Source organism: Chelon labrosus, assembly GCF_963514085.1.
Source record: "Chelon labrosus genome assembly, chromosome: 16".
NCBI lineage: Eukaryota > Metazoa > Chordata > Actinopteri > Mugiliformes > Mugilidae > Chelon > Chelon labrosus.
Window position 1 is genome coordinate 16,484,140 of NC_140349.1, and position 16,193 is coordinate 16,500,332.

General features: G+C 44.6%; 3 protein-coding genes across 3 annotated transcripts; all 3 read right to left on the reverse strand.

The window, feature by feature from the left end:
* Nucleotides 1–272: 272 nt before the first annotated feature.
* On the reverse strand, nt 273–1,966 carry hoxa1a (homeobox A1a). Its single transcript, XM_084563914.1, has 2 exons — nt 1,259–1,966; nt 273–762 (listed from the first exon to the last, which is right to left on the reverse strand). The coding sequence occupies exons 1-2, from the start codon at nt 1,854–1,856 to the stop codon at nt 383–385; spliced, it is 978 nt and encodes a 325-aa protein (XP_084420040.1). The 5' UTR covers nt 1,857–1,966; the 3' UTR covers nt 273–382.
* A 3,606-nt stretch (nt 1,967–5,572) lies between these two features.
* LOC311501537 (homeobox protein Hox-A2a) lies at nt 5,573–7,714 on the reverse strand. The gene is made up of 2 exons (XM_084563419.1): nt 7,195–7,714; nt 5,573–6,617 (listed from the first exon to the last, which is right to left on the reverse strand). Exons 1-2 carry the CDS (start codon nt 7,556–7,558, stop codon nt 5,905–5,907), a joined length of 1,077 nt encoding a protein of 358 aa, XP_084419545.1. The 5' UTR covers nt 7,559–7,714; the 3' UTR covers nt 5,573–5,904.
* A 4,108-nt stretch (nt 7,715–11,822) lies between these two features.
* On the reverse strand, nt 11,823–16,111 carry hoxa3a (homeobox A3a). Its single transcript, XM_084562698.1, has 2 exons — nt 15,362–16,111; nt 11,823–12,790 (listed from the first exon to the last, which is right to left on the reverse strand). The coding sequence occupies exons 1-2, from the start codon at nt 15,822–15,824 to the stop codon at nt 12,012–12,014; spliced, it is 1,242 nt and encodes a 413-aa protein (XP_084418824.1). The 5' UTR covers nt 15,825–16,111; the 3' UTR covers nt 11,823–12,011.
* Between the last annotated feature and the right edge of the window lie 82 nt (nt 16,112–16,193).

Here is a 16,193-nt window from a genome sequence, read left to right on the forward strand (position 1 = left end):
TTTACATTGGCACGTTTAGCAGCACTGGTCAGGGAGAGGTACGTATAAGGACGACACTTGGACCTCCTGCACCAACATAATTGAAGCGGACTGCCAATTTTTTGCCAGATCTCAAAAGAAAACGGACACATTTGAAACCATGGCTTGCACTTCTTTGGACAGCAGTACTATCGGTCTTGCAAACACGGTACACAATATAAAATAAATCAATAGCCCAGAAATGGTCCATGTTATTTTCCAGAGTTCCCAGGTAGTGCATTAACACGTCATAAATGTCCACAGTTGTCATCCATCAACAAAGACGTTGGCTTTGATACATTTGGTATGAAATTTGGTACGTACAGGCCGCCGTGGCCCAAAGAGGTAAAGAGGCAGCTGGTCCTCAGTTGGACGAGTAAGGATCTGCCCCCGTGGAAGACACTGATGAGGATGTGGGCGAAGGAGTAGATGGGGCTGAGATAGACTTCTCGGATGCTCCATCGTCCAGTTTCTCGTGAATGCTCTCTCCCGTGTCTGATGATGGAGCTTTGCCTGGCAGCAGCCCTTCTTTCTCTCGCTTTTTCTGCTTCATTCTTCGGTTCTGGAACCATATTTTCACCTGAGTCTCATTCAGCTGCAGTGCAGCCGCAATCTCCACGCGGCGCGCCCGGGTCAGGTACTTGTTGAAGTGGAATTCCTTCTCCAGTTCCGTCAGCTGTTTGGTGGTGAAGTTGGTCCGGACCGTGTTCGGCTGACCAGCATAACCGTACTCCCCAGACCTTCCTGCAGACAGGTATACAAACGTGATGACACCGTGAACATCTGGGAATAGGTTATCCTGCTACTTATCTGAGCACTTTACGCATAAGCTATGAGACAACTTGCTGTGTCTCAATAAGAAACGACTTTTACGCAGTTCTAACAACCTTTACGCAGCTGGAACAACTTTTACGCAGCAGCTAATTAATATAAAGTACTTTAAAACACGGGACAAGAAAACTCAAATTGTACATGAAAATATTATTAACACATGCATTATGGATTTACTAACTTTAGAAAGACTGTATGTGTTTTTAGGCCACATTTCGGCAAATGCGATTACATGTATTCACATCAAATTGCCCCACAGTAAAACAAAAAAACTAAAATGTATGCCAGCATTGTCCGACACCACTCCAGATTAAAGAGCTACATGACAGTTTATAAGCTAGCATTGTTAAAAGTCGTTGTGCCAGACTTTGTGCCCTTTTCAAACGTACACACGCGTTTCATCACCCACCTGTTTTTGGTGGGTTCCTCTTCACTTTCATCCAGTCAAACGTCTGTGCAGACGATGTGCCCTCAGACAGAGGTGAACAGCAAGCCTCCAGGTGAGCTGCATGCAGAGGTGACAGCGGGTTTGAACACCCGGGATAAGGAGTTGATTGCTCGTGCCCGCCGCCATAGGCAGCGTGGGTATACTGCAGTTGACCCAGGGGGGCGGCACTGTAACCATGGCGATGCTGAGAGACCATGGAGGATGAAATGTTACCCGAATACATCAGTGGGCCGCACTGGGAGAATGCAGTTGTAGAGTCCACTTCCTGGTTGAGCGCGTAATGGTTGTAAGTGGCGCAGAAACTTTGGGGCCCATAGCTGGAGCTACAGGCCGGATGGGCCCCATAGGAGAGACTCGCAGTCGAGTGGTATGACCCGGGCTGGTGGGGTATGCCGTCAGGAGAAGCCCTGTTCGGCATGAAACGGTCATCCGTCCCGCAGTTGTTGACAGAGGCAGCGCAGGACTGGAAAGTTGTAATCCCGTGATCCGAGTGGAAAGTCCTGACAGAGCAAGAGCCACCTTCACCGCTCATCACCGTGTAGTCTAAGAAGCTGCTCATTGTAGCATTGTTCTACCCGGACCGAGGGACCGTCCTCTGCCCAAACACCCTCTGATCTCTTCCTTTCTCCCCTCTTACCCTGAGTGACCGTGCCAACCTTTACCTATACTCTGCCCCTATCAGAGAAGGGAGGGGGGCTCGGGGACCGATATCAATGAACGGGTGCTGTCACGTGGGCCCGGGTCAGCCAGTGAGGTACTTGTCCTTATCCCCTTAGCCGGTGACAGATTGGTGTTTGAGTGGCTATTTAAATTCCAAGCGCTCGTCGATCAAGGTGACGCGCGTCGCCACTAATGTATTGGCCGAGCAAACAATGAGCTGGTAGGCAGACGGCGGTGGACAGCTCCGGGGTCGCATGAAGAGCGGGGAACTGCAAACACGGCGTCTTTCAACCCCTGCTGTGCGCTCTCCCACCCGGGGAGACATTAACGTCTCACCCTTTACAAACCTCCTCATGGGGACGACCCAGGACCCTGACCTCAGGTACGGTATTTTTGGAATAGAACATAGATTATGTTTGAGTCTGTGTGTATTGGTGCGTGTACGCGCACGCGGCCGTGCGTAAATGAGCGCCTGTATTTGGCCGCGCGTAACAGTCATGATGTCACTTGTATAAGAGTGTCATTCTCTCCTAGATAGATGGATGGCTAAGAGTGTGTGTGCCACTGCCACAGGCTATCTGTGGGCTATCAGTGTCCCATTCCAATGCGAAATGTTTCACGCTTGAACACTGAGGGATTTTTTCAGCAAATATTGTCACAGTGTGACAGTGAGGGAGAGGCGAGAAGGTTTCACTCCTGATACTGAGAGAAAATACTTCGGTTCCATCAAAGACCTTCTTTTATTTATATATATATATATATATTACTTTGTTTCTCCCGTCAAGGTCGCATTAGAAATGTTTGACTGCTCTTCGGTTCTTGCTGGCAGGTCACAGGTGACGAAACGACAAGACAACATATTAAACATTAAGATGGTGTGGTACTAATTTTTCCCTCCTCGGTCACAGGGTCTGCCATCTACCCCGGTTTCACTCCCACATGTATTCATTATGCATGTATGGTGATCAAATGATCTGATAATGCGTGGAGTTAATGCGGCTATATGGCCCGAGGTGCGAGTGTGGGCTGATTATCCTGTTAAGTTCATCAAATAAAGCTGCTGGAGAAATTAATGGCCACGCAAAGCAGCGCCGAGAAGGGGAGAGCAAGGAGGGGGAGTGCGTGGGAGAGACTTGCAGAGATGCCCAACCTCTCACTGAGGAAGGAAAGGGAAGGGGAGGGAGAGGGGAAGAAGCGAGGGAGGGAGGGAGGGAGGGAGGAAGGGAGAATCTCATGGAGGGGTGAGCGCCCCCAAAGGCCATATGTGGTAAAGCAACCAAAATGCCTGTGAGAGTATTCAAGTGAGCACTGGAATAGCTCGATATTTGATTTCAGTGTGTTTCAAAGATGCCTTTAGGCAGAGACAGAGAGTATTTAACTACTGTCAGACTACTTAAGAACAAGTTTGTGGCACGTTTCCATGTGTTCCCATTTTGTGCTACTTCACACTTACATGTCAGAGAGGAATGTTACAGTTTATGTTTAATTAAACACTCACAGTGCACAGACCAAACAAGCACCATGTCGACAAACAGTACCATTCAACATCTCCTTACGCTCTATTGCCCAGAATCAAATAAGGTAATTTGTGATATGGCAGGGGCACTCTCTGCTGTCACTCAGTACGTTTGCTTTTGATTAATTGAAATGTACTTTGAAGCTGGTAATTTAACGTTTATATTGGGGGAAAAAACTGTGAAATATAATTTATGGAGAACTTTCTACACTGCGTAATTGATCATTTTAAGTTTTTAAGTAAAGAATCTACAATTACTGCTTTTAGGTAAATGTATGTGATAGAGATAACATACAGTTTCCTGAAAACAGCCTTGTCAAATTTGCTATACTAGAAAGTTTTAGGCCCAAGAAATAGAAGAAAGTGAAGTAGTGGTGCAAACTTCCCACGAGTTGGAAAAAAAAGAAATAAAAAAAGAAAAAAAGAAAACGCAGTGGGGTCAATACCCCCTAGCTTTGCTTCCCCCCTCCCTTCTCTCTTTCTTCCCAGCTGCCTCTGCAATGGTAGTGAGTGGGCGAAGTGGATCTAGCCTCGCCTGCTAGTGGAAACTTCGCCAGGCCTTGGAGCTTTCTTGGCTCTTTGTGTGAACACATGCGCGCAGAAAAGGCGCGCTGTCTCGGAATGATTTGGTTATACTGGGCCTGTGGTTAGTCAGAGTGCAGGAGTGCAAGATCTGCCCCCGCTTTTACCCCTGCACCCCCTGCGCAAACACACACAACTCGCCTAGTGGGCTAATGTTCAGCCAGTCAATGAGCTTCTTATGGCTTAAAGATTATTCGATAAACCTTCGAGATTGTGAATTTCGCACGTGTGTGAGTTTCTGAATCGATCCGTGCAGCCTGGAATCGCAACCGGTGGTTGTTTTTGTCGTTTTCACTCATAAACCTATTAATGTAGACTAAACTATTGAGTTAAACCATGCACGAGCTCAACTGATCCCCATAAGACAAACCAAATACAAAGTAATATAGCAACATCATACATAATCCCTATATTGAACTGCGCTTTAAAGTAGCAATAAATCCATCAAAACACACCTTTTTTTTGGATAAAGTAAGCTAAAATGATCCCCCAGAGCCCTGAGCAAGCTATTCTTAATTAATTAACCTAATTATGTGTGTGATAAATCGCATCTAGTCCGTGTGTAGTGTGTTTGGAGTTCGGGCTACTTTTAACTCAGGGGGAGAGTGTGCAGACTCATAACCTGAGCAGGCTGCTACCGCTGCTTCTGTCGACGAGCCAGAGTCGTGTTTAAACAAGCCATAAAAATGAATTATTACCAAACGCATGCGGAGACTCAGCCCCTTTTAGCCCAGGAATTGGGGAGTCCCGTATGAAAATGTAAGTGGGGTTTTATTTGTGCACATTACGCCACAATTGGTCTCCTTAATGTCCGTCTCATTCATGCCACGGAGTGATTTATGAGCTCCTGAAGGCAAACATGGCTCGGGTATTTGCCTGCAACATGCACAATGTTAAGAGCCCTGTCTTGCTCGGATTCGAGCTGGGCATTTTTAAAAAAAAAAAAAATTCCTCCATGAAGTGTTAAGTTTGAAGGTGAAAATAGAAATATTAATAGTGTTTATATGAGAAGCATTAAATAGTAAGCAGACTCCTGTGTAAATGTGAATAATTCAAAATATATTTTAGCAAAGCAAATGCTAATATTGCACATCAGTAATTTATAATTTAGATAATATTTTAGATATTTAAAGTAATTTTACTTATAATTAAAAAAGTTTAAAAAAAGTTCATTTTTTTTATATATATATATATATATTTCTTAAACTTTTTCTTAGTCCCTGTAGCAAAGTTTTAAAAATAAATTGGATTAGGTCGAAATTAAATTCTATATTTAAAGTCAAATCCAAACGTGTGTGGTGCCTCGACCAACTATCACGCACACTAGGCTATTTATATTCATTAACAACCTGTTGGTAATTAGCATAACTAAATTATTATTATTTTTTTCCTGATCTACTTTCTTGTATTTTAAATATCGTCTAGATTAATAATTCGAGCAAAAATATTCAGTCTTGTAAGAAAGGGTAAAAAATAAAGGACTCAAACACCAGGAAAAAATATTTTAGCAAGTTAATTGTATTCTAACAAAAATATCCAAGACATTGGAAGCTACAAAAATAAAAATGACCAGGATCCATAGGCCTAATATTGTATAATTATTCACATACACTCATAATTTCCATTCCAAGAGATCAAGTTGTTATGGTGATTACAAGCCACGTTTGGGTAGAGCTATTTCAGTGATTTCGTTTCGTCCTTACCTTGTATTAATCGTCAAGTCAAATATCAACAGAATAAATGTGCCGAATATACAAATAACATCAGAGTTAATACCGTCGTAGCCTGATATTTATTGTCCCCAGGTAAGAAGAAAAAAAAAGGAAAAAGTTATTGTGATTGATTTTAGTTAATAGTTTAGGTGCTGCAGGTCGATTGTAGTTAGAGACTCCGAGAAAAAATAGAAACTGTCCGTAGAAATGTCCACGGGGCTGTCCAGAGACTCTGACAAGCTCGGCGAGGCTGCATCTGAGAGCTGTAGGCAGGAATCCGAGGAGAAAGGTTGAAAATCGTGTAAAGAAACATCCAGGGCCGGGGGACTGTCGCCATTGTCCGGGCCAGATGCCGAGCCGGGGCCCATTGTTGACATGCAGCCCGGAACAGTGGGTGACGGGTTGGGAAAATGTTTCAGATTTTTGTCATTGCTGTTCAGCGGCGCAGCAGCAAAGCTCAGGGACTCTCCATTGTGGAGCTGCTGTGTGTTGTTCTGAAAGGAGCAGGTATCTCTCTCCAGCAGGGCCCCGCTCTGCTCGTACAGGGGCCCCTCGTCGTCCTCGTCGCTGTGCATGCCGTCCTCGGCGCTCTGGCCCTTCCCATCCCCGTTGTGATTCTCCTTGCTCTGGGTCTGCCGCTTGTGCTTCATGCGCCGGTTTTGGAACCAGACTTTGACCTGCCTCTCGGTCAGGTCCAGCAGGGCCGCTATTTCCACCCTCCTCGGCCGGCAAAGATACTTGTTGAAGTGGAACTCCTTCTCCAGCTCCAGCAGCTGTGTGTTGGTGTAAGCTGTTCTCAGCCGACGGGAGCCCCCTCCTCCCCCTCCGCTCTCCACAATCTCAGGCGAGCCTGGAAAATATACGAAACGGTAGCTGGGATTAAAACGCAGGGCACAACAGTTACATAACCCCGCTGCTGGTGAATCTAACGTTATCGCAATCCACCGGAGAGTGGCTCACGGGACGCTGCAGCAAAATGGCGCCTGGAGCTACACTGACCCGAGCTTTTACAGCCTTAATCTGAAAATCATCACCATGTAAGGACACTCATCAGATAGTTTGATACATAATGTCCAGCGTGAGCAGGAAGCAAACACAGTATACAGGCTATAAAGGCAGCTAGGTCCAGGCTGCTGTGGGGTACTAATGAATGCTCCAGCTGCCCTCCTCGGCAACGGCACTCCATCACTCTTCATTACTGTCACACATCAAAACTCTACTTCGGCTAGAGGAATAAATCATCTTACATCAACAAACTTTACGCAAACTTTTTTTCCTTGTTTCACACACAATCACAGCAGTGTGACGCCCATGAAACTACCAGAATGTAACTACTGAAGCCTATTTGTTGTTTTTAGGAAGGGCCCTCTATTTAGCAACAGATAGTTATGAGGTTTAGTCACTATATCTGGTTAGAAATCACCCACCTTTCGGGGAGAAGCACACAGGTCCATTGGAGATGGCGGTAGCGGTGGAGGTCGGCAGGTGGTTCCTCTTTGAGGCTTTCTTCTCCCGCATCCAGGGGTACTCCGGGGGTAAGGAGGCGGTGGGCAGCGGGCTGCATCCGTCGGGGCTGTGTCTGGGCCGGCCGTGCCGCGGATGGCTGCCCGGATTCAGGCTGGGAATGGTCTGCTCAAAGGGAGGAGGAATCAGTGTCGGGCGTGAAAGCGTCGAGCTCTTGATTGATGAACTTTGAAATGAATCAGCGACAGGGGGGAAAGATGTCAGGCACTCAGCAAGCGACGGCTGACTATTGATAAAACCGCTCTCTCGCTCGAATTCGTAATTCATCTCCGCTCCCTGAGAGCCGAGGAAAGTTTGCACGCGTATTTTTATAAATGTCGCGGCTCAGCGGTGACGAGGAAGAAAAAATCATTTAAAAAAAATTCTCCTGGTGGTGTTTTTTCTATGTCACTGATTACGGCCGTATGGGGACCGAGCTACTATTAAACTATTGAATTCATGGAGACAAGGTTGAAATTGGACCGAATTGCCTGTCACATGATTACCTCTGCCCAATGACAATTTGGGGTTTAATCAAAAGAAGCCACTGTCTGCCTGATTGATCCAAAAACTCTGGTGAAGATCGCCTCGCTCAGCTGAGGGACGACTGTTTTTATTTACATCTTTGTCCGCTGAGTTTATCCTCCTCTCGCCCCTCCAAGTCCAGTCCACTAAGCTAAAATGTGTTTTTTAAGAATGGCTGACGCTCACTATTACAGGGAAGGAGCCCAGCCTAGGGTGCGCGGATTCGTGCACTCCTCTTTCTCGTATTGTTTGAGGATGTCAGTCGAGAACGCCCCCACCACACACAGACACACACGCACACACACACACACAGACACACACACATACACGTTTCACGCCGGTTGCTATTCATATAGGCAAGGGTCTGGCTTCAGAGGTGAAAAAGCAAACTCCAAATTTTGATATTGAGACTTCTCGACAGAAACAAACCTCAGCAATCCAGGCTATTCAGTGAGCTCGGACCCCGAGAACACATAATTCTTTAAAGATGCATAATGGTGACATCTAGCAGTGCATCCATTGGCATGTGTTGCAATAAAAAAGCCCATCCGTTAAGTTAATGCTGACGGATATGACACGTTCAGGCCATTTCATGCCATAACAGCAGTTTAACATTAACAGCTATTGTGCAGAGATTTGTAAACGAATACACGCGCATTGTATGCACTCGCACAAACAGGCAGTCTTGTTTTATTGCGAGCTGGACATGCGTGGGGTAGAGATATGATATTAAGGCACAAATGATTTTCGTTTATTGCACAAAAGGTGGATTTTTTTTTAACGAGGTCATGCGTGCCCATGTGTGTGCACATACTCACAAACTCCATATCAACCACACAGGGGCTCTTTGTTTTGTGATTTCTACTATTTTTGCATTTTTCGATAACTAAAAGCCACAATAATGACAGTCTTCTCTTAAACGCCACCCCAGTGGTTAAAACGCTTTCGGTTTCGTGTTATGAGTGTAAAGCCACATGGCTAAACCAGGAATTATTGAAGGTACACTGGCTACAATGCTGAGAAAGGCTTCCCACTGTATTTCCATTATCATTTCGACATGAAATTGCAGCGGAGCAAACATCAACACAGTTACAATCGACCATTTACAACCAGTCCATTTGCAGCGTTATTATGTAGACCTGACGTTATTGAATCGCCCTTCCCCGTCGTGTTTGGCTTCACGGCTTCTCCAGAATAACCTGTGAAAGACACATTTTGGGGTGTTTTTCGTCGGGTAGCACACAAGTTGTATTTTCATTCAAAAAAAAAATATGGCTTTGGTGAGTAAGAGAGGGAAGAGGAGAAGTGGTAGGCCTCTCCTCAGTTTGTTGCTTATATACCAAACAAAGAGTCCTGGAAGCCTGTGCGCGATCAATCTTACTCGCCAAAAGGTCTGACAGCTTGGTGCCCTCACAACACATTTAAGGCTTCTAACTCTCCCCCGGATCAAATGCAGCCAGGAAACGGCGAGAAACACTGGCCACTCAGATTAGAACCAGTTTCTGCTCGCAGTCATGCCCTGGTTGTCGCTGGAGGGATGTTTTCAGAGATAAATCAGAACCTAGCTGCACAAGATGCGACCATTTCCCTTTTGAGGAGGCTATAATGCGCCAGCGGTGAGTAGGGCGAAAGCGTCTCCACCTGGCTTTTATCCTTGAATTTTGGATGCGATTTACAAAAACAGAGGGTATTTTTCGTTTTAGAAGACATTTGTGAGTGGAGCAGACTGCGTGGTGAAGGACAGAGTTGCTAGGGGAAGAGACGGATGGCTTTTTTGGAATTACGCACAGGCTTTGTGTGCAAGGAAAGGAGTGGGTGGCGGCATTTAGTGGACCCCAGCCCTGTCCTACACACTTATCTTTATAGCAGGATTGATTTAAGAGCACTTTCCCACGGATCAAAATGCAAAGAAACAAACACAGGTCTTCTGTTTCAGTTAAAACGCTGCTTGTGTGCTACCTGGGGATGGGCGCATATGGGTCAAATCATTGTCTCGCTGTGTATCTGTTTATGCGTGTACATGAGTGTGCGTGTATGTTTCAGTGTGTGTGTCTGTGTTGGATGCAGAAATACTCCACACATCAGCTTTTTTTTTTTTTTTTCCTGTGACACACCATGGTTCAATTGTTCTAGGTTTCCCTGCTAACCATATGTCAGGGCTAGTAATGTCCAAACTATCAATCAGTTTGAGCTGAAAATGATTTTAGTGCAAAGTCAGCGAGAGAGAATTATGTAGCAGCTGCACAAAATCAGAACAAAAGCTGGTGGAGAAAAATGATTTTGCTCATTTCAAAAGAAATGTAGAAAAATCTCAACATTTTAAGAACAATAATGTCTTCATTTTCCAGAAATGTTTAGCAGATTACACACCAAGATGTGGACGTTTTAGCTCCCCGTGTTTCTGTATTGGTTTTTGGATATTTGAAAATACAAGGAAACCGCTGACAATAATCAAAAGATAGACACATTTTAAAAAACAAACAAACAAAAAAAACCGCTTGGTTATTTCTATGCGACCTTTTCATTTTAGCAAAATAAACGCAGATGAATTGAATACTGATAGTCCCCTTGTGCTGTAGCCACCATCTTAACCGAGTTATTGAACTGGCTTTACTGTGGCATCTGCAAATCTGCGAAATAATGAGACAAATAAGCTCCGTTATGATTCTAGTTCAGGCTGCATCCTCTCTGACCGCATTTGATTGACTGAACATATCAGTGAATTATTTTTTAAACGATTTCTCATTTAGCTTGTTGTCTTCTTGCAGGATCTCCAGAAGGGCCCCGGTGACATTTTTATTATTATGGATGTTCCCACGCAGATGAGAGGAGGGGAGAGAGGGCCACCCTCGAGTTTCCTTCATGTCGAAAAAAGCAGGAGGGGAAGAAAAAAAAAATCAAGCCGCCTTTATTTAATATTGGACTTTATCTGCGGCCATATCCCTTTATGTTATTGAAAAGCAATTATGGGCAATGATTCACCATTATTGTGTAAGCACAAAAATAAATGTATTAGTCTCCTCCTAAATTACTAGCCTCCTCTTTTTTGCCAATTATCTGAAAATACATATGTGGTTTTTCACGTCCAGTTTTTTAAACCTTGAAATATAGATTAAGTAATACGAAATCTAGTGCGTTTATTTTTATTTTATCCAAGTTAATATCTTGTGTTTGAGTCTGTGGCAATATGCAATGCGTCTGCACGTCTAAATTAAAATTGAAGGATATGATTTCATTATATTTCAATTCTTTTATTTATTTCTTCGAACTGGAGCAGCATGGAATGTATGACATTGAAAAAAAATGAATGATGCGTGTTTCTTTTTTCTTCAATAAAGAAACTGTTTAACTGTGTGTCCTTCTTTCCACCCTTATTGCATGACTGATTGATTTTACATTCGCTGGGAAAATAAAACACCTCCTCGAAGAAGAAGAAGACGAAGAAGAAGGGGGGAAAAAATAATAATTGGAAACACAGCCTGTGATAGCAACATGGTTTGCTGCTGCTGCTCCCGCTGAGGAGCATGTGCAGACTACACGTATGGGCTGAACACGGCCGAGACGCTCATTTTCCACCAACCTTCTCCCCACACAAAGATGGAGGGGTGTCAAATAATACTAAAGGACTCTTATCTTTACACTGAACAAAATAAATAACACTAAAAAGTCCAATAGAACAAAGACATAAGCAAGGGATGCTGCATTTAAGCTAATGACCCTTGTTTTTTTTTTGTTTTTGTTTTTTTTTGAAAATGCATTTCCCTCATAATCCCAGCTCGTGGCTCTTGAGGATCCTTACACAAGTGCAACAAAATGCAAAAAAACACAATTCTTCAACTGCGGATAAATAAAAGACGGACAAATTCACATTATAAAATGAATAACGTGTTCATAATACCCTGTTTGAGTTTCGATTTTAAAACAAGATTTAAAAAAAGATTAAATAGGCCTATGCATATACTGTGCCCCCCCTCCCTCCCGTCCTAGACGTCCTACAGCCAAGATAAAGGTCTTTGTGAGACAATGACAATGAGCAAATAGAAAAATTCAAGCAAGTCGTGATTATTTAACCTACGCTACTTCACACATCAAAACTATAGAAAACATAAACAAAGGCGCAGAGAAGGTGGGAGCCGTGAGGAGGCGCGGAAACAAAGCAGTAATGTGTCTGGAGGTGGATAAGACAATGGGCGGAGTGATCCAGGCAGCGCCACTGCTACAGATGCGTCAGTTTGGGCGCTTCCTGGATTCTTCCCTGAGAGTAGTGCGGCGTTAGGTCTGTGTACGTCGGTGTCGGATCACACACTCCGTGATGCTGACTGTTGCCCATTGTGATTGCTCCATTGTACTCCATGTTTGCGGACGGTGGGTGCGAGAGGTGGGTTAGACCGAAAACAGAGGCCCCGGAATTGGGCATTGAGTCGATGTAACCTCCGCCGACATAAACGGGGCTGCCTTGCATGTGCGTCCCGTAGTTGCCATTGCCTTGGAGGGGATGCGCGTCATACTCGGGCGTGGCCGAGTCGGTCCCGGGATACCTCTTCTGGGAGGGCGGGCAGTTGTTTAAAGGAGGGGGATATGACGTAGCCATACCGTATGCATTTTGATGAGGTTTATTGTAAGACGTTGGCGACTGGGATTCATAAGGTACACTGTTTACTAGAGAATGCATAGAGCTGAGGTATCCTCCCCCACCGCCGCCACCGGAAGCTGGGCCCACGGGACTCCGAGGGGACTGTCCACCGGGAGAGGGCATCATGCCGACGCTTTTCTGATCCTTCTTGTATTTCATTCTGCGGTTCTGGAACCAGATTTTGATCTGTCTCTCTGTGAGGTTGAGCAGGTTGGCCATCTCCACCCTTCGAGGTCTGCAGAGGTACCGGTTAAAGTGGAACTCCTTCTCCAGCTCCACAAGCTGGGCGCTGGTGTAAGCTGTCCGGGCCCTCTTTGATGCTGCTGACCCCGGAGGACTCTTGTCTCCGGGGCAGCTCTCCACTGTCAGGGAGAAGGAGAGGAGGGTGTCAATCAGTAATCCATTACAGACACACACAGAGAGGGGTACAGAGGCAGAGACCGAACAGTGAGAGTGAAAGCAGAATCCTGTGACCAAGATCAAGAGAGGGGCGGTGGTGGTGACAGAACTATTTACTCGATAAATATGCTCATTTAAATACTTTTTTTCCCCAAATCATCGACTCTCCTGTTCCTCCCCCATCTGCGTGCGTGTTGCAAACATCTCAACATTTTGATAAATCCGCTTTCTACTGCGAAGCACTGGGGTTATCATCAGAGCGCCATAGGACAATTAACAATGTATTGACACTGTGCCAGTGCAAAGCAAAGAGCAACAAAATATGGAGAACAGTAGGTCAGTATCTGAAGTGGAACCAGGTAACCTCAGATTTCCTATTTAAACATTTTGACCCTCATCTTCCCCCATCGCCACACTGCATGGCGCACGCATAATGCAAACATAGGCAATACGTATTCCTCGGGGTGTGTGAAACAGCTCGCCTTGCCCTCACTGATAAGCCTAAGAGGCTGCAGCTTGGCTGCGGAATAGCAAAGTGTTGGTCTACCTACCTTTGGGCAGGCGGCCAACACTTAATAAATTTCACTACCTGTCGCCCAAACCTGGAGTAAGAGGAATGCAGCATGACATAACCTGACCCATTATGTTATTGCATGGGCCAAAGAGAAGTTATCGCGAGGACCGTGAGAGATAACCATGTAAACAGAAATCACACATGACCATTATGGTTATTTGATGATTATTTAGGCCAGTTAGCTTGATTTATTACAGACAGGGATTGGAAAATGTGAGTTTTATGCGTTTATAGTGAGGTTTGCGTGCGTGCGTAAAGCGTGCGTAACATACATTTGATAAATGCTGCGATTACCTGAACGTGTTATCCAAACTAATTACACACCTTCCTAACATAAGTCACACTGAAACCAAAGTACTTTACACGTTTAACTCTGAGTACTGGCGACCCATAAGATGATTTGATAGTTATCAATCAATAAATAAATAAATAAATAAATACATAAGGGATGAAGGGCCGCGTAAAAATTACATCTGAATTGTTAATAAACACAAATACAAATTTGCCCCACCGAATGTGTCAATAATCAAAGAGGGATCTGGATAGAGCACTTGCGTAAAAAAGTGCGTAAAGGGCTTCCCATAAATGTTTGTATTTCAGTAAGTTGTTTGAGTTAAGCCCAGATGATGAAAGGCTGCCAGCATAAATCACAATGAAATCTGTCAGACTACTTTGCATATTTGTCTTTAGATATATTTGTCTGCTAAATTAGATATTTTCTCACCTTACCTTACTAAATATAAAAGATCAGAGAGAAAGATGTTCACATTTTTATGTTAGCTCCATGCAAGTTAATACCTCAGGTTCAAATTCCCCAAACCATCGCGCTGTCCATACAGCAAGCATGTATGCGTATTAGGTGCGTAAAAGGTTCCAATACATGTACCATGCGGTGTTAAAAACAAAGAAAACAAATGAAAACCTATATGAATCAGAGGGTCACGTGTTATTGTTTTTTTTATGGATTAGTTTAAGAGACAACATACAAATTACCCACTTTCTTTAGAAGATGGAGAACTCTTAATTTTGTAAGTAGCTATAAGATTCAAATTCCAAATCCTGATCTACACAGTTTTTCTCTCATTAAAATGGATGGATCTAGCTTGTGTGCGTAAATACGCTTTAAATGGTCAGCGCTTTTGCGGGTTGTTTTTAAAAAAAAAAAAAAACTCGCGAAATCACCATAGTGACGGCACAACTTTGGATTTGCATTTCTTTGTGTAGTGTGTAATCTGCACCTGTCTTAAAACATCACGCACCAAAATTACAAAATAAGAAGGTCGTGGGAAGATGTGCATATCTACATTTTTAGGCTAAATAACCCTCTCCCACACAAGCGTGCTGGCCCACCAAGTCTTCCTCTAATCAAAACAGCAGGACAAACTGAAACAACTGTTGTGAGTGTTTGTTTGTTGTCTCTCCGGGAACAGTATGTGATCAGTGGAGATGCGTGTTTACAGTAGGGACAGGTCAGTTGCAGGGCACAGGGACAACAAATGGTGTGATATACTACTGATGTGGCACACAGTTCTTCTACAGCCTACTAGTACATGCATATAATGTGTGGGGTACTTTTAAAAAGAATTCTCAAGACAATGTCTCCAAATGCTTGCAGGATATGGATACAGTAAAACACTTGTCTGTTTATGGAGTCGTTGATTACACGGTAGTTATTCTTGGTCGCAGTTCTGAATAACTTAGGGAACCAAATCTACATGATACACACACCACAAACCACTGACTTGAAAATGTTGGCGTAAAATTAACACCTCTTTGAAATTATAACCTTCCCTGGTAATGTATTGCTCTGTTGTGGTTTGTCGCCCCTTCCTCCAGACTTCTTACCTGCCCACGCCCCCTATGTATTGTATTCTCTCTCAGCACAACTTATGTAACTTTGTGGTCAGAGGCTATCAAGTTATGTGTGTGTCAGCAGCAGCAGTGTTTCGGCTGTGGGTACCTGAACTGGAGCTACTGGTGGGTTTCTGCTTGGTGTTCTGACGGGATTCCTTCATCCAGGGGAAGATGTGTTTGCTGCGAGCGGAAGAGGTCGGGGAGCCGTTCTTGGCACTGGGCTGGTTGGACCCGTTGCTTGTGTTTTGGCTGATAGCACCGGGGGACTGTGGGGGAGGGGGTGGGCCTGACACCGGCACCTGCGGTTGATTGCTTTCGGGATGAACCTTGGACTGCGCCGCCTGAATGGCTGTGGTCCTGTCGCAGCTCTCCGCCATCTCCCCCGGTTTCTGCAGAGCCACGGAGCCGTCAGGAGACTGCAGGGAGCAGGCAGGTCGATGGTACTCACTTTCCACATGAGAGGCCCGGGGATATTGGACCTGATTGGCATCATAACCGAAGCCATTTGCGCTTTGATATGGGTAGCCACTGTAAATTGCGGAGCTGTCGTAGTAGGTTGCCTTTTGCATCTCGCCGTTTCCCAATATTTATTTCAGAAACTGACAGGGTCTTGACACCCTTGTAGAATAACATTGGCACCCCGTGGTCACGTGACGCCTCTCCGCCAATGGCCTCCTTGGGTGAACCTAGGGTTACAAGAAGCACTGTGAGGAGAAGAAATGGTGGCGATCCATCTTACTTTTCAATACAGACCTGACACTGGAGACTGTGGAGGCAAGATAGGGCCAACAATTCTGTAGACTATTACCGTTTACCTTATGGCCTACACGGGGCACAAAGGCACGCACTAACCTTGTATTACCATCTGTGCCAAACAGAAAAAAAAAAAAAATCCTTTTCAAAAACCTTTCAGATTGTAAAATCATTTGGAAATCTAA

Excerpts from the sequence above, each read along its gene's own strand:
- hoxa1a (XM_084563914.1), bottom strand. The coding sequence starts at position 1,856 with ATGAGCAGCTTCTTAGACTACACGGTGATGAGCGGTGAAGGTGGCTCT. Across the intron at positions 763-1,258 it reads GAGGAACCCACCAAAAACAG|GAAGGTCTGGGGAGTACGGT; the intron begins GTGGGTGATGAA and ends ACCTGTCTGCAG.
- LOC311501537 (XM_084563419.1), bottom strand. The coding sequence starts at position 7,558 with ATGAATTACGAATTCGAGCGAGAGAGCGGTTTTATCAATAGTCAGCCG. Across the intron at positions 6,618-7,194 it reads TGTGTGCTTCTCCCCGAAAG|GCTCGCCTGAGATTGTGGAG; the intron begins GTGGGTGATTTC and ends TATATTTTCCAG.
- hoxa3a (XM_084562698.1), bottom strand. The coding sequence starts at position 15,824 with ATGCAAAAGGCAACCTACTACGACAGCTCCGCAATTTACAGTGGCTAC. Across the intron at positions 12,791-15,361 it reads CACCAGTAGCTCCAGTTCAG|TGGAGAGCTGCCCCGGAGAC; the intron begins GTACCCACAGCC and ends TCTCCCTGACAG.